Raw genomic sequence first — 23,350 nt, forward strand, 5'->3', positions numbered from 1 at the left:
CAATCAAACAGGTGAAGGAATTAAACAAAACTGCCCCGGATTTAAAAATGGAAATAGAAACAATAAAGAAAGCACAAAGGGAGACAACCCTGGACAAAGTAAACCTAAGGAAGAGACAAGGAATCATAGATTCAAGCATCACCAACAGAATACAAGAGATAGAAGAGAGAATCTCAGGGGCAGAAGATATACAAAACATCAACACAACCTTCAAAGATAATTTAAAATGCAAAAATCTCCTAGCCCAAAACATCCAGGAAATCCAGGACACAATGAGAAGATCAAACCTTAGGATAATATATATAGAAGAGAGTGAAGACTCCCAACTTAAAGGGTCAGTAATATATTCAACAAAATTATAGAAGAAAACTTCCCTAACCTAAAGGAAGAGATGCCTACAGGACTCCAAATAGATTGGACCAGAAAAGAAACTTCTCCTGTCACATAAGAGTCAAAACACCAAATACACAAAACAAAGAATATTAAAAGCAGTAAGGGAAAAATGTCAAGTGACATATAAAGGCAGACCTATCAGAATTTCAGCAGATTTCTCACCAGAGACTATGAAAGCCAGAAGATCCTGGACAGATGTCATACAGACCATAAGAGGCTACAAATTCCAGCCCAGGCTATTATATCCAGCAAAACTCTCACTTAACAGACAGGGAGAAACCAAGATATTCCATGACAAATCCAAATTTACACAACATTTTTCTACAAATTCAGCCCTACAAAGGATAATAGATGGGAAAATCCAACACAAGGAAAAAAACTATGCCATGCAGAAAGGAAGAATATACTCTCCTTCCAATGAAACCGAAAGAGAAACGCACAAACATAATTCCACCTCTAACAACGAAAATAACAGGAAGCAACAGTCACTATTCCTTAATATTTCTCAACATCAACGAACTTAATTCCCCAATAAAATGACATAGACTTACAGACTGGATATGTAAAGAGGACCCAGCATTTTGCTACATATAAGAAAGAAACCTCAGAGACAAAGACAGACACTACCTCAGAGTAAATGGCTGCAAAACAACTTTCCAAACAAATGGCCCAAAGAAAAAAGCTGGTGTTGCCATCATAATATCAAATAAAATTGAGTTTCAACCAAAAGTCACTAAAAAGGTAAGGAAGGACCCTTCATATTCATCAAGGGAAAAATCCACCAAGATGAACTCTCAATCCTAAATATCTATGCGCCAAATGCAAGGGTACCTACATTCACAAAGGAAACCTCACTAAGGGTCAAAGCACACATTGTACCTCACACAATAATAGTAGGAGATTTCAACAACCCACTCTTATCAATGGACAGATCAGGGAAACAGAAATTAAACAGAAACCTAGGGAAACTGACAGACATTATAAACCAAATGGATTTAACAAATATTTATACAACATTCCACCCTAAAACCAAAGGATATACCTTCTTCTCAGCACCTCATGGTACCTTCTCCAAAATTGACCTTATTGGTCACAAAACAGGTCTCAACAGATACAGGAAGATAGAAATAATCCCATGAGTCCTTTCAGATAACCACGGACAAAGGCTGGTCTTCAATAACAACAAAAACGACAGAAAGCCCACTTATACATAGAAGTTGAACAACCCTCTACTCGATGACAAGTCAATCAATGAAGAAATAAAGAAAGAAATTGAAGAGTTCTTAGAATTTAATGAAAATGAAGATACATCATACCCAAACTTATGGGATACAATAAAAGCAACAACAGAGGAAAACTCATAGCTCTGAGTGCCTGCAAAAAGAAACAGGAGAGAGTATAGGTCATCAGCTTGACAGCACATCTAAAAGCTGTAGAAAAAAAGAAATAAATAAACCCAAGAACAGTAGAAGGAAGGAAATAATCAAACTCAGGGCTGAAGTCAACTAAGTAGAAACAAAAAGGACTATATAAAGATTCAACAAAACCAGGAACTGGTTCTTTGAAAAAATCAGCAAAATAGATAAACCCTTAGCCAGACTAACCAGAGGTCACAGAGAGTGTGTCCAAATTAACAAAATCAGGAATGAAAAGTGAGACACAACACCAAAATCTGAGGAAATTAAAGTATCATCAGATCTTCCCTCAAATGTCTATATTCAACAAAACTGGAAAATGTGGAGGAAATGGACAATCTTCTAGACAGATACCAGGTACCAAAGTTAAATCAGGAACAAATAAACCATCTAAACAACCCCATAACTCCTAAAGAAATAGAAGCAGTTATTAAAAGTCTCCCATCCAAAAAGACCTAGGACCAGATGGGTTTACTGCAGAATTCTATCAGACCGTCATAGAAGACGTCACACCAGTACTGTCCAATCTATTCCACACAACAGAAACAGACAGAGCACTACGAAATTCCTTCTCTGAAATCACAATTACTCTTATACCTAAACCACACAAAGACGCAACAAAGAAAGAGAACTTCAGACCAATTTCCTTTATGAATACTCATGGAAAAATACTCAATAAAATTCTTGATAACCAAATCCAAGAACACATCAAAACGATCATCCATCATGAGGTAGGCTTCATCCCAGGGACTCAGGGATGGTTTAATATATGGGAATTCAATAACGTAATCTACTATATAAACAAACACAAAGATAAGAAACACATGATTATTTCATTAGACGTTGAGAAAGGATTTGACATCGTTGAACACCCTTTCATGATAAAAGTCCTGGAAAGATCATGTAGTCAAGGTCCATATCTAAAAATATTAAAAGCAATATACAATAAAGCAGTAGCTAACATCAAACTAAATGGAGAGAAACTTGAAGTAAAACCACTAAAATCAAGGACTACACAAGGCTGCCCACTCTCTCCCTACTTATTCAATATGGTACTTGAAATCCTAAACAGAGCAATCAGACAATGAAAGGTCAAACGGATACAAATTAGAAGGGAAGAAATCAAAATATCAATATTTGAAGATAAAAAGATAGTATACTTAAATGACCCCAAAGTTCCACCAGAGAATTACTTAACCTGATCAAAAACTTCAGCAAACTCTCAGCTTATAAAATTAGCTTCAACAAATCAGTAGCCTTCCTCTACTCAAAGGATAAACAGGCTGAGAAAGAAATTAGGGAAATGACACCCTTCACAATAGTCCCAAATAATATAAAATATCATGGTGTGAGAGCAAGTGAAAGATCTGTATGACAAGAACTTCAAGTCTCTGAAGAAAGAAACTGAAGATCTCAGGAGATGGAAAGATCTTACATGCTCATGGATTGGCAGGATGAATATGGTTAAAAAAAATGGCCATTTTGCCAAAAGCAATCTACGGATTTAATGCAATCCCCATCAGAAATCCTACTAGATTCTTTATAGAGATAGAAAGAGCCATTTGCAAATTCATTTGGGTAAACCTAAAATCCGTGATAGCAAAAAGTATACTCAACAATAACAGAACTTTTGGAAGAATCACCATCCCTGACCTCAAGCAGTATTACAGAGCAATAGTGGGAAAAACTGTATGGTATTGGTACAGAAAAAGGCAGATAGATCAGTGGAACAGAATTGAAGACCCAGAATTGAACCCACCTACCTATGGTCACTTGATCTTTGACAAAGGATCTAAAACCATCCTATGAAAGAAAGATAGCATTTTTTTTTTTTGGTCGCTGAGAATATTTATTCAAACACGGGGATTGAAAAAGCTGTACAGAGTGTGTGCTGCTGAGAACTGGGCTCCTGTCCCCAGGCCATAACCCCTGCTTTAGGCAGAGCCCTGTCTATGGGTTACCCCCCCCCCAACTCCCCCACAAGCCCAGCATGTCTATTCCATTCAAAAAGGGTGTCAGTGGAAGCAGCAGGATCTGCAGGGGATGAAGAGAATCTTGGCCCCAGCCACCCCTCACTCTCCTTCAATTCCCACTGGGGCAGCAGGAAGAAGCCCAAAGGGATGGAGAGGACAAGAGTAGCCTCTCCCATGCACTGCACTGGGGAGGCTCCAGCCACTCCCTGCATCCAAGCAGAGGTCTGAAGGGGTGGAGCCCCTGCTCTGGGGCTGCCAAACTCCTAGAACCCTGGGCCAGAAACTGTCCCCTCTCTGAGGAGGATCTCCAAAGATGGGGCAGGTAGGGGGTGCATCCATGCTTCTGGCATTACTGGCACTTGAGACACTGTGGTGGAGTCTCCTTGGGCAGGAAGGATGTAGAGGCAGCCCCTGCAGGCGGTCCTGCCTGTCCCCGCCTGTACCTCAGTAGTGGGAGAATTTCTGCCTTTCAGCTTTCTTGTTCCCACTGGCCACTGCCATCTTGGCAATGTAGGCATCCAAGCCTGGCGGTGGCCCATGCAGTGATGAGGTACTGAGCCAGGGCAATGGAGACCGGTGAGCCAGTGATGGTCACAAGCCGCTCCCCAGCACCCTCTGCTTTGTTCCTGATCTTAATGTGTGCCCCTGACATCTGCCAGATCTCACTGATCTTGCTACCCCGTAGCCAGATCACACAGCCAATCAGATCATTGGGAACCAGAAACTCCTGCAAGCTGGTCTGTGTGCTGGGATCCAGTCCTGGCACCACCTTGGATGATGCAAAAGGAACTGCATGGCCTGAGAGCTGCTGGAGCTTGGTGACCTCTGCAAGGGTCACTGCTCCATCCTGACCCTGGACAGAGAAACCCTGGTTCCTGGAGAGGAGGCCGGTACCTAGGGGACTCCAGGATAACAGCACAGATCTGGCACACACACAGGATGATGGCATCGGGCACCCCAGACACAGTGACAGCTCGCTCTGTGGAATTTGGAAGCAGGACCCTGCCACCTGCACCTGGGCTCCCAGTGTCTCTCTGATCTCCTTGATTCTGGTGCCTGCCTTCCCAAGCAGTGATTCACACTGGCTGGCAGGGATGACAAGGCTCGAGGTCAGTGGCGGTCTGCAGACACTGACACCATTTGCAGGAGCCGCACAAAGGTCCTCATCCAGCTTGAAGGTCATCACGGAGACTGCATGGAAGACGGCAGCTGTGGAGCCAGTGATGGTGGTAATTCGCTCAGGGCAGGAGCCCTCGGAGATGGTGATCCGGGCATTGCTCTGCTGCTGGATTCGCTTTACAGTCTCTCCCTTCTTCCCAATGATGCTGCCCACCTCCTTCCCCTGCATCAGCATCTGAAGGGTGAGGGTGATACTAAGCTCTGGCTCTTCCTCCAGCCCCAGCATCTGAACTGCTCATCCTCTCAGGCAGGGCTGGGCCACAGTGGCCTGGGAGTGTGTCCACACTGTGGTTCAGCTGGCTCTTGCTGGGGCTGTTCTGCGGGGGCGGCAGTGGCAGCAGGGTGGCTGAGCCACTCAGTCCCACATTGTCCCTGGGAAAGGTGGCTGCTCACAGCTGAGAGTGACATCAGCAGGGGTCCAGGATCTTCCCTGTGTGGCTCTCACCCAGCCTGTCCTTCCAGCCCAGCTCTTCTGCCAAGCTCTCCTCAGATGTCATCTCAGTCCTGACTGCCTAAAGATAGCATTTTCAACAAATGGTGCTGGTTCAGCTGGAGGCCAGCATGTAGAAGAATGCAAATCGATCCATTATTATCACCCTGTACAAAGCTTAAGTCCCAGTGGATCAAGGACCTCCACATCAAACCAGAAACACTCAAACTAATAGAAAAGAGTGGGGAAGAGTCTCGAATACATGGGCACTGGGAAAATTTCCTGAACAAAACATCAATGGCTTATGCTCTAAGATCAAGAATAGAAGATGGGACCTCATAAAACTGCAAAGCTTCTGTAAGGACAAAAACAGCAACCAACAGATTAGGAAAAAAATCTTTACCAATCTTACATCTGATAGAGGACTAATATCCAAAATATACAAAGAACTCAAGTTAGACTCCAGAGAGCCAAATAACCCTTTTAAAAATAGGATACAGAGCTAAAAAAAAACATTCTCAGTTGAGGAATATTGAATGGCTGAAAGGCACCTAAAGAAATGTTCAACATTCTTAGTCACCAGGGAAATACAAATCAAAGCAACCCTGAGATTCCACCTCACACCAGTCAGAATGGCTAAGATCAAAAACTCAGGTGACAACAGATGCTGGTGAGGATGTGGAGGAAGAACACTCCTCCATTGTTGGTGGGATTGCAAACTGGTACAACCATTCTGGAAATCAGTCTGGAGGTTCCTCAGAAAATTGGACATTCCACTACCTGAGGACACAGCTATACCTGTCCTGGGCATATACCCAAAAGATGCTCCACCATACAACAAAGACACATGCTCCACTAAGTTCATAGCAGCCTTACTTATAATAGCCAGAAGCTGGAAAGAACCCAGATGCCCTTCAACAGAGGAATGGATTTAAAAATGTGGTACATCTACACAATGGAGATGACTTCATGAAATTCATAGGCAAATGGAATAAACTAGAAAATGAATGAGGTAACCAAATCACAGAAAAACACACTTGGTATGCACACATTGATAAGTGGATATTAGCCCAAATGCTCGAATCACCCAAGATGCAATATGTAGACCTCAGGAAGCTCAAGAAGAAGGCTGACCAAAATGAGGATGCTCCCACACCTTCTTAAAAGAGGGAACAAAAATATCCATAGGAAGGGATATGGAGTCAAAGTTTAGAGCAGAGACTGAAGGAACAGACGTTCAGTGCGTGCCCCACATAGGGCCCATATGTGTGTGTGTGTGTGTGTGTGTGTGTGTGTGTGTGTGTATGTATATGTATATATATATGTATGTATGTATATATGTATATCCACCAAAGCTAGATATGGGTGTATAGACATAAGTCCCTAGGAGGTCCTCTAGGAAAGCAGCAGTGTGCCCTTAGGTCCTCTCTGTAACCTCACTTAACTTTGCCAGCTTTGAGGGCTTCCACTCTGCTGCTCTCAGAACTGGAAACTCCTGGAAGAGATGTGTAGTGTCCTATTACCTTTGTCATTGTAGGATATTAGTAGGAATACATTTGATGGAAATATACTGTCAAGAATATTAACAAAACAATTGCTTCTTCTGTACCATCTGGATGAAGTTCCAAGTTCACACAGTTCTGCACCAACTTCCCAAAGCCAGCAAAGTGGAGCATGAAGAAAGGCAAGTCCAAGGCATCCATTACCAGCATCCTCAGCAATGCCCCCAGGAAAGGTAAATTGGCTTTGGTGAAAGTACTGAGATAGCTGGCCCTCATACACTCAGAGAAGAATGAGCGAGGAGAATTGAGGAAGGATTGTGGGAGAGAGTAATTAGGGATAAGGGGGCAGTGAGCAGCATGTTAAGTAAATAAGAAATATATATATATAAATAAAAGTAAAATAAAGTTCGTTAACAAAATGGGACACAATGTATTGCTGAACTAACTCTACTATGTTTACACTAGCAAACGCTTTAACATGGAGAGAGACTGGATGTGATGAAGTAGGATTCCCTTGTCATTCACACATACTGTGTACACAGCAAAGATAAAGGAAATGGAGAATTTGCAGATCACAGATCCACTGTTCCCCTCACATCTGTGTGGCTCTGCTTCCCTGTATCAGGACTCTGGAGGCCTCTGCTCATCCAGGTCGCACAACTCACACAAAATGCAGTCCCCTAACAGCTCTGGCCAAGTGCTCTTTTGTTCCTGGCAGACCACTGCCTCAGGCTGCAGAGGCACTGAAGGGCCAACTTTAACCTTCAGGGGACTGCCATGTTTGTCGGCCATTCCAGGCACTCTGCCACCCAACTAGAGACTTCTGCAGAGACTGTCATCTCAAAGCCAGGAGCTAGGGGAATCCAAAAGATTGGGATACAGTCCTACACTCAGGATGTGTTGGCTACCTGAGACCATACAGTTAACACTCTTCTTTCTGTCTGTTTTCCTTCTTTGAAAGTAAATAATGTGGTGATCTGTGGTGTGCACAGTAAGAATAAAATCAGTGACATGAATCATAGGAACGTGCAGAGCATGGGCTTAGCATTCTAGGTACAGAGCAAATAGGTAGAGGGAATTACCAAGGGAAACAACATGAATTATAACAATTACAAAATAATTTTTAAAAAAACATCTAGTGGGTGCCGGGATTAAAGGCCTGTATCAACTCTGACCAGCCTTGTAGGTATTTCCAATAAAAAGCAAGCAAACAAACAAACAGCCTTCTTACAGTTGCAGCAGGTGCAGGAGAGAAAGCTGGGAGATATCCTGTGCTGCTGCCCCCATGCTGTGATTCTGCAGCAACAACTTCCTTGGGAATAGGAACCTATATGCAGTGGGATCCCTTGCTGGGCCTGTCATCTCAAAAATAGGGGCTTGCCTAATCCAAAACCTTGGAATCCAGTTTACTTCAGGCCAGGAATGAAGTCAACCATCATTAGGGAAAGAGCAAGGGAAAAATTACATAGGAAAAAATATGGGCCTTAATCAGAAAAGATCCTCAACTTCTAAGGCCTCCACAATTTCCATCCCTCTCTTCTGAGCTGTGCATAGTGATGTTGTATAACTCCAGAGGGTAGGAAAAGGCAGAGTTCTTCCCAGAAAAGTCATACATGATTTTCACCCTGACGTCTGTGAGGTTAGGTGGCATCTTTATCACAGATTCAGCACACCCAGGATAAGAACACAGAAGCCACAGATGACAATGCCAAATGGACTCCCTCCTGAACTTATGGACCCATTAAAATTGAGGCTTAGCCTAACCTTAGGCCATTCCACTCCCTGCCCATCCGCCTGATTTTCAAGTTTGCTATGAGTATAAGTTCAGCGTGTAGCCCCAATATCCTCATGATTGGACTTGGAAATTCAGGAAGAATCATATTGGAGAAGGGATGGCTATGTGGTTACAATGTGGTAACACATGGTCCAGGTTGATGTTTGCTCACTGATGTCCAATTTAATTGTCTTGTTATATTTGTGAAAGGGAGGATGTCCAACTTAATATAGAAAAGGTACAGAAATTTATTATTTAATAAATGGCCTGAAGTTGATCCCTATGTTCCCAAGAAAAAGGAGTTTTTATTGCAAAAAATAGGATTATAGACAATTCATTTTGTGAAATACATGGATATGTAAATGGAAACAATGTCAGCTGTCAAGGACTGCACGGCAAGCAAATATTCCCAGGTTTTATACACTCAAGGGTCTAGAAGAAATATATTGGCCTCCCTAAAAAGGGAAAACCTTAGGAATCGAAATGTGTGTCACATGCATTGTTTCCAGTAGTAGATTTACTTTTAAGAAAAAACTCCCTCCTCCTTAGTCCCTAGAGATTTGGGTGCTAAGAAAAATCTGTTCTCTAATTCAGGGTTGTAAGCAACTCTCCCCAGCAAAATCATTGATGACTTCTAATGAAGCATAGAGAAACATCTAGCTTTGGAATAGAGGTTGCCAAACAGTATTCCCAGTGACATATGAGAGACTGGAGGAAAGGGCCCCCACAGAAATTGATCCATTTGGGTAAAGCTAGTTAGCAGGTAGGCCTTAGAACTTCCCAGTGACATCATCAGTAAGCCCCTCACTGGACAATCTATTGTATCTAAGAGATCCCTAGAATCTTCTGTCATGTCACCAGTGTTGTGGTGACACCAACTGCCTTTGGGATATTCCTTCAGTTCCCTTTGGGTTCACAAGCAGGCATGTTTCGCCAGCTGCTCAGGCTATTTCGGAAGGAAAGTGTTGATCAAGGAGAGACCACACCAAGGCAGAAGGAAGATGACCTCCTCTCTAGTAAAACAGGAAGGAGGAAATCATTCCGGGGAAGGCTTGGTGAGTCCTGGGCAGAGTTGGGGAACATCCTCAAGGAGGTAGGTTTGAGATGTGCCTTCTAAGACTAGGCCTTACAAGCAGGAGCCTTGGGATTTCTCAAAGGCAAACCAAGAGTCAGGAGTTCCTGATCATTAATCTGAGAGAAAGTCAGAAAGTGGTAAGCCTTCAGTTTCTTTTCTGGAAGCTTTTTAATTGTGAGTGTCAATAAATGGCAGGAGGAGGCACTGTGAGATTAACAATGTGACCATCCATGGTTGGGAGTTGAAGCACTTCATCCTCTAGATTACTGTAGGTTACATAAGCCTCTGATGGCGAGAACAAGGAAGGATGCACCCCGAGAAATGAATTGAGTTCTCAGACACTTTGGGCTGGAACACACATGATTAGACTTGATGGTGCTAAGCATTATGAACTCCAGGATTATCTGCACCACAGCTGATATGAGATAACAATGTCCCATATGTTTATGTCTCAGTCAGGTTATAACTTTCAGTGCCAGGGGTCCTGTAATAGTGAGTGTGGCACCTGTATGGCATAGAGCTTGGGAAGAGGGACATAGCTTAAGAATCCAGTTCAAGAAAGCTTTTCTTCTCTTTCAGGGATTCACCCAGTCTCTACAATTTCCCCTTCCTCAACCTCCTCTTGGGATTCAGAATGATCTTTTCTGCCCACGGGCCATAAAATATGCAAATTCACTTGGGTTTATCTATCTATTTATCTATCAGGATTTGGTAGGAAGACATCATCCCAAATTGTCATCAGTGAGCAAGAGGAGTGTCGAAAGGAACTGGAGGAACTCAAACTTGAAATCCAGAAGTGTAAATTCGAGAGGGATGAACTTTATCAAATCCTGGACTTTTATATCTATGATGATTGGGACCTCAGGTAGTCATTATGCCCATTAACCTGTTCACTGTCTTGTGCTCTCTCTCGGCTAACCCAAGATTTCCTCATAGCTCGACAAGTTTCACCTCTCATCCTGGATTTTAAAGAGCCTTGGCAGGCATTTGCTTGTGAGATAAGCTAGGTGCTGTGTGTTTAGGGTCAACCTCTTTTGTACTTGACCGTGAGCTCCTTGGATTAGCGTTGGTTCTGTCAACAGCTAGAAGGACCTGGTCACACTTGCTGCCTCTAAGTGAGGGAATGAAATGCCTGGACGTCATCACTCTTTTCCTCTGATTTTGTTCATTATACACTGATTCTGTGGCACCTCCATGCATGTAGTTGGCATTCTACTTGTGTTTTATATGGGTTGGTATGTATGTATGTCAAAGTATTTGTGGGTTTTATGCTCACGGTCAGGGAGTCTGGGGAGTTTACTGGGATCTGAGGATTTGTGTGATGGACAGTTTGCAGGTCATGATGGTGCGGAAGCCCACAGGGATCAACTGAGCACTTTGCATCTTCTGTTTACTTAGGTGGTAGATAGGACCCTCCTGAGGGAAGGAGGGGTTACAAATCCTCTTCCCTGTCAAAGTAGTTATGCCCTCTGGGAATTCATGGAACAGTAGGAAACAAGGTTTGAGAATCCCTGTTTTCAAAACAAAGGAAATGTCATCACAACTATCTGTTGGACCCAAGGCTCTGGCACAGACTGGAGAAAACTTCTTACAGAACTAGGCAATGCCTTCATGCTTACCTGGCCAACTCTTTACAGTCAGCTCCTTGGACCTGGTAACCTGGCTCTGTTGTCCTGTGCCCAAGATGATAAGTTTAATCAGCACAAATAGGACCCAGTTCAAAGGAGCAAGTATGTGGCATAAACTAGCTTTAAGTAATCCAGTCAATAGTCTGATTTAACGTAATCTTTTTTTGCCTGATTTGAACTTTATTTTTGACTTTATTTTATTTTATTTTATTTTTTACCTATCAAGAGACCGTTCATTGTGACCTAGAAATGGTGATTGTGGTAATAAATTCTGAACATTTGTTATTCGCAAACAGTCATTTCACAGGCTCCACCCACTCCAGTATAGAGGGTCTTTGCAGAACCATATCTCCATGGCCTTTTAAAGAGTCTTATTTCAAAATATATGTTTGCTGATTTGCGTAGAAATATTTCCTTGAAAGAAATGTTGTTGGAGGCTCACTGTTGTGTTTTTGCTCTGGTCTTTGTGTTTGCCACATTCTTCCCCCTCATTTCTTAAATTTGAATTTTTTATTGGGTTTTTTTATTTGCAATTCATCTAATTCTGAAATCATGAGTTCAGATGGTTATTTGTTCCTTGGGCCATGTCCCAACACAGGCTGGATGTCGAATTGCCAATACTTCAATCCGAACATGAGAGGAGAATGATGGCTATGCAAATGATGACCAACTCAATAAGTGATGCCATGGAGAGGTACAAGGAGCTCATACAAGTGAACAGTTCCTACCGGTGAGTCGCTGACAGAAATGAGAACCCAGCACTAGGCAGGAAATGCTTCTGTCCTGTATGACTTTGAACCAAACTCAGGGCTCTGGTTCCGTAGTGTCTGACTCTTAATAAGAAGCCTGCCTCCTGGCAAGGGTCTTAGATTTGTAGCTCTTGGATTCAGTTGTCCTACATGTGAAGGGTGTAGAAGACACTCCAATTGTTATTTTCCCCATTGAGGATCCTCTAGATAGTAAAGATTTGTTCTACTATGTGAATATCAATCAACCCTGAACCTGTAGGACTCTGACAGGAGATTTAAAGATCGGTGATCCATGAGAAACACATAGAAAGATTGTATAGCTATTGGGTCTTCAACTACCCCTCAGAGGGGATTTCCGCACTACGTGAAGATGGTTGTAGCATACCATGGACATATAAGCACCCATATGGACCATCTCTTCTTCCTTGATTTATATAAACTGTCTTAGTGTCAGGATTATCAGAAGTACTTTGATTCATGTGGAATGTGGATTCTGGATTTGACCTCCTCTAATTGGTGCTAACTTGGATAGTGTGGCTCTATTCTGGGGATGTCTAGGGATGAGGACCCATGAAGGGATGATTGTACTTGCAAGAGTGAGAGGCAAATAGAAGCTGGCTGGGATTTACCATTTTTTGTTTGTGCTTCAGCATCAGGCACTCCCAGCTCCTGCATGAACAAGCTCAATTGAAGAACAAAATACAGATTTTGCTGAATGAGAAGAGAGAACTGCTGGTGGAGCAGACTGAGCTGCCAACATCCTCTGTGGAGGCAAAAAGGCTCTGTGAAGAGGCCGGAATGAACATCTGTGTCCCCAGAGCCAAGCAACAGCAGGTAGGGTTAGGGCTCAGGGTCAGGTTGTCCTCATGTCTTACCAATGTTACTGTCTATTGACTGATCCATGTACTGTCCTCTGTCTCATCCAAGTGTTCATTTATGTGATGGTTTACAAGACTTTCTGTGGAGATAGCCCTTTTTCAAGAAACTGCATGTTTGGAAAGCAAATGGTCCTGCTCGTTGAGAATCAGCAGTTTATTAAGGGAGATAGATTGATCACACATCACAGCACTACATGCCATTATGTGTGTAGGGTGCTATGTGGGAGCCCCTCTTTAGACTAGAACAGAGGTTTGAGGGATGAAGCCAAAGCCTGGAGCTCATTTTCTTTACAGGGATCCTGTGAGACTCCAGGATGTAAGTAGTTTGCAAGGAGAAGAGCCTGGTGGAAATGCCAAAGAAATGATTCTCATTGTCATTTGTGGTGGCTTTTGTTCTTCCTCCCCTATTTTCCCTGTATATGAAGATGGTGTCTTCATGCTTCATAGATCTTGGGTAACTAAAGAGCCTGAGGAGCAGCATGTCAGTCCTGTCTTATTTGAGTGCTCCTGGAGAGTTCACATCTGGGCCTTACAGTCTGAGCTGGTTAGAAGAGCAAGGATGGGGAAAAGGTTTCTCAAAGTCTGAGGGTTGGCATGAGAGATTTGAGACTTCAAGAACAAAGTTATCCGTATATACCCCCAATTCTTACCAAGAAAGGTGCATTGCTGTGGTGACCTGCATCTTAGGGAGCATGTGGGGAGGCCAGTTCATGACAAGCAATTTTGTCCAGTCATTATCCAACTTAATCCTTTAAGCCCAGGTCTCACAACAAACACGAAGCTTCCTGTTTTGTGCTGGCCAGCAGTCTTTGCATCACCAGTCCAGTTCCAGGTGGAGCCCCCTCTCTTATTTGTCTCAACACGTTCTTAAACCATCTGTTATTTTCAAAATAAGTATTAGATTTCTTCACTTTACCTGAACAGAGGTATCCCCCGGGAAGAATCTGGTTTGTCTTATTGGCTTCAGCATGATCTTGCATGGAATCCTAGAGGGCATCCCTCTGCTGACATTGCTTTGCTGACTATATTATGGGCACGACATTCTTTCAGGATAGATTCCCTCTCAATATTGTACACAGTACTGCATTTCAGAAAAGTCACTGTATGTTATTTATTTAGCCTCCTTCTGACTGACATTGAGGTTGTTTTAATATCACATGAACTCTAATGTGATGAAAAGTTCCTGGGAACTGACCATGAGTCACTGTCTTCTCTGATGCTTCCAAAGTCTTCTAAGAAGGAAACAGGGTAGTTTTAGTGAGGGGCCTATGATGAGTCAGCATAGAGCTTGATGGAGTCTTTTCCTAGAAATCTCTCTCTTGGGAATTTGATGTTGTATTGTTTAGGCTATCTGTGCAGAACATGTAACTTACTTGTAGGACCCTCAAGTATCTGCATAGAATGGTTTGCTGAAGTGGAAATGAGTACAGGCCAGGGCAGCAATCCTGCTTGGGTCTAAGAGACTTGTACACAGCATTGTTCCCACTAATTCCTCACTCAACAGGAAATGTGGTGCATAAGAGCAAAGTTTTCATTTTTGCATGCGAAGGTGTGTGTGTGTATGTGTGTGTGTGTGTGTGTCTGTGTGTGTGAGTGAGAGAGAGAGAGAGAGAGAGAGAGAGAGAGAGAGTGTGTGTGTGTGTGTGTGTGTGTGTGTGTGTGTTTACCAGCAGTGGCTGAGGATGTTTATGCTCATGCTGTGGGTTTTTCTAATGCTGGGTGATTTTTAAAATCTTTTCCGTATGAGACTTTGTATGTATGAGAGTGTGTGAGAGTGTGTGAGAGTGTGTGTATGTGTGTTTGTGTTTGTGTGTGTGTGTATGTGTGTGTGTGTGTGTGTGTTTATGCAGTACTGAACCTACGTTTCCCTCTATTTCCAAGTTTCATGAGAAAAGTACTCTAAGAGTTCACTTTACATCCATGAAGCATGAAATACAGCTGAACAATCATTTTAGATCTCCAACTATCTCTGTACAGCAAAAGGACACTTAAGCTATTAATTTATTCTCTTTCAAAAAATTGTAACATATTTATCTTGTGAGGTCTGGGGGAGGAGTGGGAAATATGTTCAAGTGAGTCCTGTTTCACAGGGGTAACAAATGGTACAGGCCTGGAGCTTGCAGGTCCCTTTTTGTTATGGTGTAGAAGCAGGACAATAAAGTCCTTTAGAAATGCAACACCCTGGGTTGGGGATTTAGCCCAGTGGTACAGCGCTTGCCTAGCAAGCACAAGGCCCTGGGTTCAGTCCCCAGCTCCGAAAAAAAGAAAAAAAAAGAAATGCAACACCCCCAAAACAAAGACACAAAAACACCTGTAAAGTTAGATTTTCAAGTGATTAGAGACAAAACTACTGATCTGCATTGAAATCCTTTGGGGCACATCAAAGGAAAGGAGTACAGGGAGGTAAGGGCAAGGCTTCTCTATAAAATCCATGAGTTTATGCTGCTTCTCTGTTCTTTGTGAATTGTGAAAGCCCATTGGAAGGTTATGTCAATCACTGTGTCTTCTCTGAGGTTGCTTTCCACATTGCCTGCCACCATTTCTTTCCAGCTACCTTGGCAACTACAGCTTCACCTGGGAGATGGCTTGTATTTTATTCATTGAGAATTTGAGTTGCCTTGGAGTTGCATCATCATCCAGCAAAAGTCCCATAGCTATGCTGTGGTGCAAGAACAGGGCAGTTTCAGGAGCCCCTTTAGGTGCACAGATAATCCAAAGCACTCCCCTATGTTATCTGTGTAGCATTCTGCAAGTGCTGTTAATCAACATCATTTTCTCTCAGTTAATTTCAGCCTCAATGGAGTTAGCAGAAATGATGAACTTCAGATGGGTCTGGGAGTGTAAGAACAGGTAGCCCTATGAGAAGCCATGTTCAGAAAGTGGAACAGAAGTTTTAGTTAACCCAGTGATTCCACAACAAGGAGTAGGTGTTGCCATTGCAACTAGGGAGCATCAGTGTTGTAGTGGTCACAGAGTAGCCTGGAAGGAGAATCTATCCACACGTCCATCAGCCAAAAAGTGAAAATATACCATATGGTGGAGTCCTTCCATGGATTATGACTCAGTGTGAAATAATCAACACAAGCTTTTACTTACTTACTCAAAATATCTGTGACACAATCACATTACTGAGAGAAAATTTGTTCATTTGGATCCTGGTAATGGAGATTTCCTATGATTCTGGGATCATCACTTTGGGCATGAAGTCAGGCTGTGGTAAAGAGAGCTCGAGCTCTATGAGAAGAAGCTGCACACTTTGGGAAAAGTCTGAAACAGTGAACAAGAAAAAGCATCTAGTCCACCACCAACATATGATCCTTTTCTGGGAAACAACACTGCTCTACACAGCCTTGGGAACTTGCTAAGCCAGATTGGGTAATAGGGCAAGAACCTTGATTCTATGTTGGTTTATGGGAGGACAGCACATCACTGACTGAGCTGTCTATAGGCTACAACCACTATGTACATATCCCACTCAACATTTGTTTTTGTGCCTCTAGCGTACCCTGGGGGATCTTTACATTAAGCATTAACTGGGAAAGTAAACACTTTACTTCAATGTACTATGCTTATATTGTGTGAACCCACATGTCTTGTGTGTTTGGGAGATTGTATGAGTGTTTCTTTGTGTCTGTGTGTGTGTGTTTGTGCATGCACACATGCATCCATACCTCATTTGACAGTGCAACCTTCCAATGACCAGAATAAGGAAGGATTAGAGGAAAGAATGTAAGACACCCGGAAGGAGAAAGAACTGATCACCCAGGAAAGTGACTTGTGAGAAACAATGTACAAGCATTATGATATCTTTGAGATCAGATAGGAACACAGGCTGGCAGAAGCCATTTGAATATCCTTTCCTATAAAAATACCCTTTTTGGGTGAATGACCACCCACATGGATTTCAGCCTCAGGCAGCTAAAGAGCTACTCAGAGTATTGTTCTGGTACAGTTCCTGTGAATTTTGCCCATGAAACAATATATATGATCCTCTGGATTTCTTGGTATTTTCTACTCCTTTCTTCCTGTGATCTCTCCGGAAAGATCTGAGCACATTTTCTCTTCTGTCCTGTCACAAATTGCCTTACACTACCCATAGACTTACAGGGCTGCTGTTCTGTTTCTACATCACAATCACCTTTAATGTTCTGAGTGTTTGCTGGGAAGATTTGCATGGAGCACATTCTCAGTGATTACACGATCTATGCAATTCCCATGGATATGAAGTGAGATGGCTTCTCTGTGTATTTGCAGATACAGTAGTTGACAAATGGAACCTAGGCAGGTTCCTTCACTGAAAACATAATCAGAAGTTTCACCTCAATTCTGGGCATGTTCTCTAGAAGGCATCCACATGGTATTCTAGGTTGCTCATACCTCTCTTGAAGTCAGATACAGACATAGCTACAAGGTTATTATTCAATATAACATACCTGGACAAGTGGGAAAATATGCTCATTTTTCTCTAAATTCCAGTACAGTACATAGTCCACAGTTCAAATTCTAGCAGTTTGAAAAGCTGAGATATAAATCCAAGCCCAGGTACTCTATGACACTTGGGGATGCAGGGACTGACCTCGGCTGACAGACAGGTCATGCTGGATTGTCCAACTGAATAGAGCTGATGTAAGAGGGAAAGCTGAATTGACAACCCCTCACTAAACCTTTTTTCATTCGCTCTGCTAGGTCTGAAATTTTCCAGCAGAAACTTGAACATGACATAGACCAGGGCAAGATCTCCCTTGGAGAGATGTGGTACAGGAGGAGCGCTAAGTGTGCACAGCAAATACACCACTATTGCATCTCATGTGTAATGTCCATAGCAATTGTGGACTGCATTTTCCTCCTTTAGTTTGAATTCTTTGGATTTAATAGGCTGTACTTTCACCTTGCCTCTCTCCAGCAAGTGTACAGTTTGGAGGGACTCAGAGAAGTGCTGATGCACATCAATCAAGAGCTGCTGGTCATCCAGAAAGACTGTGCACGTGTAAATTTGTACTTGTCCTGATGGGTCATCCAGAAGAGTTTCATGGAGATCAGTCCACAACATTGGAAAGACTTTGAGACAAAGGCTGTGATGTATTTTATACTCGGTATTGGATGGTCTTGTCCTTCATACCTCACTCCAATAGAAGAGACCTCCTTACATTCCACTTGAAAAGATTATTACCATCAGTAACTGCTTGTCTATTATGTTCCAAGGCCAACTACGGGATATAAGTCTGTTCTGCAAAATGAGTAGCAAAAGAATGTTTAGCACAATTCCTCTGTTTAGATTTTGGTTTGAATTTTGGTTTTTTTGTTTTTCTTGTATTCATTTGAAAGTTTGTTATTTATTTGTTTTTGTTTTATTCTTGCAGTTGATTGGCTATTTTGATGAGGATATAGACTGTATATATTGACTACCCGCATCTGGTTACTATTGAGTAAATTGGATGTATTCCTTTAAATAAAACAGTATCTCAAACTCTTCACTCTTAAGAACCTTCTTTATTGATCATTAGTGTCAACATCTGAAGTTCCACAGCTATCAGGAAGGGATGGATCTGTGCATTCTCATGGGGACTGGGCATCAAATCACTTCCCCTTCAGACTGAGATTCAAAGGCTGTTATACAGTCACTGTTCACTGTGTTCCCAACTCTGTGAATTTCAACTTCATCATGCATACATTACCCACTATGTATGTTTGCTGTCAAATATATAGTTACCTCCAAATTATACTCTGTGGATGAGAGTGTTGAACAAATTAATGAGATAATCATTAATTTTTCTGTAATATCTCCCAGGAAATATAAACATAGTATAAGGGAGTTTAAAGCAATCAGGAAGCCTGCACCCAAATCCGGTGGTGAAGAGTGCTGAACACCCAGAAATGCAGATACTCCTGAGACCACAGGACAGAAAGCCACTTCTGCCCAGCTCTGCCCATATCTCTGGCCCAATATTCATCTGCATGATGCCTCTGGAAACAGGAAGAGAGGAGCAGTCAGCAGCAGGAACCTGCTTGGTCCAGCCTGGGCCCAGAACTGACCCGGGCCCTGAGGATATTTGAAGAAAACCAGAGGCATACAACTCTCTGTTTCCTGATTGTGGCTTTTTTTTTTTTATTTGAAGCGCTAAACACCATTTTCTTCTTGATGTTTTTTAATTGGATATTTTTCATTTCGAATTCAAATGTTATTCCTTCCTTGTTTTCCAGAAATAAGTCTGAATACCATCGCCCTCCCCCCTCTTCTATAAGGAATTCCCTTCACCATCTATCCACTTTCCCAGCCTAGGCCGGACCAAGGGCTGCTCATTCCATTTGTGCCCAAGAAGACCATCCTCTGATACACATGCAGATGGAGCCATGGCACAGTCCCTGTATAGTGATTGGGTAGTGGTTTAGTCTCTGGGAACTCTGCTTGGCAGGCATGGTTGTTCTCATGGGGTTGTTAGTCCCTTCAGCTCTTTCAATCTTTCTGTAATTCCTCCAACTGAGGTCCACTTCTCAGTTCAATGGTTTGCTGCTAGCATTCGCCACTGTATTTGACATGATCTGGTTGTGCCTCTCAGGAGACATCTATATCCACTTCCTGTCAGCCTGCACTTCTTAGCTTCATCACCTTATCTAGTTTGCAGGCTGTGTATGTATAGGTCACACGTGGGGTAGACTCTGAATGGCCATTCCTTCAGGCTTTGTTCTAAACTCTGCCTCCCTATCCCTCCTATGGGTATTCTCTTTCCCCTTTGAAAGAAGGAGTGAAGCATCAGCATTTTGGTCATCCTTCTTGAGTTTCATGTTGTCTGTGCATCTTGGGTAATTTGAGCATTTGGGCTAATATCCACTTATCAATGAGTGAATACAATGTGTGTGTTTCTGTGATTGGGTTACCTCACTCAGGATGATATTCTCTAGTTCATTCTCTTTGCCTATGAATTTCATGAAGTCATTGTTTTTGATATCTCTGTAGTACTCCATTGTGTACATGTACCATACTTTCTGTTTGTATTCCTCTGTTGAAGGGCATCTGGGATCTTTTCATTTTCTGAGGATTATAAATAAGGCTGCTACGAACATAGTGGAGTGTGTGCCTTGTTGTATGTTGGAGCATCTTTTGGGTATATGTGCAAGAGAGGTATAGCTGTGTCCTCAGCTAGTGCAATGTCTAAATTTCTGAGGAACCTCCAGACTGACATCCAGAATGCTTGTACCAGGCTGCAATCTCACCGACAATGGAGGAGTGTTCCTCTTTCTCACATCGCTCCAGCATCTTCTGTTGCCTGAGTGTTTGATATTAGCCATTCAGACTGGTGTGATGGAGAATCTCAGGGTTTTTTTATTGGCATTTCCCTTATAAATAAAGATGTTGAACATTTCTTTAGGTGTTTCTCAGCCGTTCCATGTTCCTCCGCTGTGAATTCTTTGTTTTGCTCTGAACCGCAATTTTTAATAGGGTTATTAGACTCCCTACAGTCCAACTTCACATGTTCTTTGTATATTTTGGATAGTAGCATTTTATAAGTTGTAGGATTGGTAAAGGACTTTTCACAATGTGTTGGTTGCTGTTTTGTCCTAAACACAGTGTCCTTTGCCTTACAGGAGCTTTGTAGCTTCATGAGGTCCCATTCGTCTACTCTTGATCTTAGAGCATAAACAATTCGTGTTTTGTTCAGGAAAATTTTCCAGTGTCCATGTGTTCAAGATTCTTCCCCACTTTTGCTTATATTAGTTTGAGCGTATCTGGTTTGATGTCGAGGTCCTTGATCCACCTGTGCTTAAGCTTTGTCCAGGGCAATAAGAAGGGGATGATTTGTCCTCTTCCATATGCTGACCTCCAGTGAAATGGTGAAAATGCTATCTTTTCTCCACTGGATGGTTTTGTATCCTTTGTCAAAAATCAAGTGACCATATGTGTGCGGGTTCATTTCTGCGTCTGCAATTCTATTCCACTGGTCTATCTTCCTGACTCTGTACCAATACCATACAGTTTTTATCACTAATGCTCTGTAATACAGCTTGAGTTCAGGGATAATGAGTACCAGGACAGTCCTTTTATTGTTGAGGATAGTTTTAGCTTTGGTTTAGCTTTAGTTTTGTTATTCCAACTGAATTTGCAAATTGTTCTGTCTAACCCTATGAAGAATTGGATTGGAACTTTGATGGGGATTGCATTGAATCTGTAGGTCACTTTTGGAAGAATGGCCATTTTTACTCCCTTCATCCTGCCAAGCCATGAGCATGGGAGATCTTTCCATTTTCTGAGATCTTCGTCAATTTCTTTCTTCAGACACTTGACGTTCTTGTCACACAGATCTTTCACTTGCTTGATGAAAGTCACACTGAGGTATTTTTATATTATTTGGGACTATTATGAAAGGTGTCATTTCCCTAATTTCTTTCTCAGCTTGTTTATCTTTTGTGTAGTAGAAGGGTACTGATTTGTTTGAGTTAATTTTATACCCAACCACTTTGCTGAAGTTGTTCATCAGGCTTAGGAGTTCTTTGGTTTAACTTTCGGGGTGTCTCAAGTATACTATCATATCTTTGGCAATACTGATATTTTGACTTCTTCCTTTCTAATCTGTATCCCTTTGACCTCCTCTTGTTGTCTGATTGCTCTGGCTAATGCTGGGGACAACATACAATGACAGGGACTGCCAGCAGTAGGCGGGGATGGAGACATCTCAGAAGCCTGCAGCAGCTCCTTGTAAAGTAGGGTGGCTTCTGGAAACCTGAGTATCAGGAGACACATCCCTCCACGGGACCCACCATTTGAAATAAGAGGCTGTCTGCAGTAGGCCGGGATGGAGACATCTCAGTAGCCCGCAGTATCTCTTTGTAAAAACTGGTTGTTTTGATTTCTCCAAACCTTAGCCCTGGACAACGGCTTTATAGACTTCATTTATGTGTGACTGCTTATCAGTTGGCCTTGGTGTGCACAATTATTCTATTATGTCTGACTTTCCTACTTCTTTCTCCTTCTGCTCTGGTGAATTCTGTGAAACTAGATGTTCCTTGATGCTATGATCCTTAGAAAATTGGAAATTGATGCATAGGGGCACAGCACAGCACAACCATAACTGCCCTGGTGCATACTGTGTATTCTCATCTTGGAAAAAAATGTAATAATTGCAAAATTGTAGTTCCAGATTAAGGTTTGACTGGCAAAGAAAGCTTGAAGAAATTATTAGAAAAAGAATTAGAACCAGCATTGAGACCCTAAGAAAGGAAAAAGCTATTGACGTTAGGAAATAAGTTTTACATAATATTTCAGACTGGTTACTGGATAAGGGAGTATAGATTATATAAAATAATATACTAGTAAACTAAGTCAAACTACTGGAACTCTTATGAGAGTCATTGTGTGCAAGGAACAGAAAGCTAGTGGAATTACTGTGCTATGGGTTACCTTGATTCTTTCTGGCCACTGCCTGGCATCTTTGCCTATGTCATTTATCATTAGAGTGTCACAGGAAAATGCAAGTAACTGACCTCAGAGATTTGGACTCTGAAGTATAAAAGTAAAGAGTTAAAGTTTAAATCATGATAAGTTTACAATTATTATTATATTGCCCACAGGCCTAGGTATAGGGAAAGCCTGAGACTTTGGGAAACAGTTGTAAGTCTTAGATCTTGGTGGGATGCAGTCACTCTTTCAATTTGATTTGGCAATGATTAGAAAATGTCTTTTTTCTACCCCCTTTTGAATTATTAATAAAGAACTGGGGCAAGAGAAAGGCTACAGAACATGTGAAGAGTAAATGAGAGAGAGCATGAGGGAGTGAATGAGAGAGTAAATGACAGAGCGAATGTAAGAACAAATGTGAGAGCAAATGAGAGAGCATGAGAAGAGCACGTGAAGAGTGAGTGGAGAGAGAATGTGATAGTGAATGAGGGAGCTAATGAGAGAGCAAGTCTGAGAACAAATGTGAGAGCCAGGGAGAGAGCATGAGGAGAGCATGTGAGAATGAGTGAGGAGAGAACGTGAGGTGTGTGTGAGACTGTGTGTGTGCGTGACAGGAGAGTGCATGTGCTGTGTGTGAGATATGTGTGAGGTGTGTGTGAAGAGTGTGTGTGTGCGTGACAGGAGAGTACATGTGGTGTGTGTGAGATATGTGTGAGGTGTGTGTGAAGAGTGTGAGTGTGTGTGACAGGAGAGTGCATGTGCTGTGTGTGAGATATGTATGAGGTGTGTATGAAGACTGTGTGTGTGCGTGACAGGAGAGTGCATGTGCTGTGTGTGAGATATGTATGAGGTGTGTATGAAGAGTGTGTGTGTGCGTGACAGGAGAGTGCATGTGGTGTGTGTGAGATATGTATGAGGTGTGTATGAAGATTGTGTGTGTGCGTGACAGGAGAGTGCATGTGG

At 42.3% G+C, this 23,350-nt stretch overlaps 1 protein-coding gene and 1 pseudogene across 1 annotated transcript; one reads left to right on the forward strand and one right to left on the reverse strand.

The window, feature by feature from the left end:
* Positions 1–4,225: 4,225 nt before the first annotated feature.
* On the reverse strand, positions 4,226–5,199 carry LOC148003294 (poly(rC)-binding protein 4 pseudogene; annotated as a pseudogene).
* Positions 5,200–9,534: 4,335 nt separating this feature from the next.
* On the forward strand, positions 9,535–18,463 carry Ccdc88al1 (coiled coil domain containing 88A like 1). Its single transcript, XM_087568282.1, has 5 exons — positions 9,535–9,721; positions 10,447–10,606; positions 11,968–12,099; positions 12,769–12,952; positions 17,683–18,463. The coding sequence occupies exons 1-5, from the start codon at positions 9,592–9,594 to the stop codon at positions 17,686–17,688; spliced, it is 612 nt and encodes a 203-aa protein (XP_087424408.1). The 5' UTR covers positions 9,535–9,591; the 3' UTR covers positions 17,689–18,463.
* Positions 18,464–23,350: the final 4,887 nt, after the last annotated feature.

Source organism: Rattus norvegicus, chromosome 9, assembly GCF_021556685.1.
Source record: "Rattus norvegicus strain SHRSP/BbbUtx chromosome 9, alternate assembly SHRSP_T2T, whole genome shotgun sequence".
Taxonomy (NCBI): domain Eukaryota; kingdom Metazoa; phylum Chordata; class Mammalia; order Rodentia; family Muridae; genus Rattus; species Rattus norvegicus.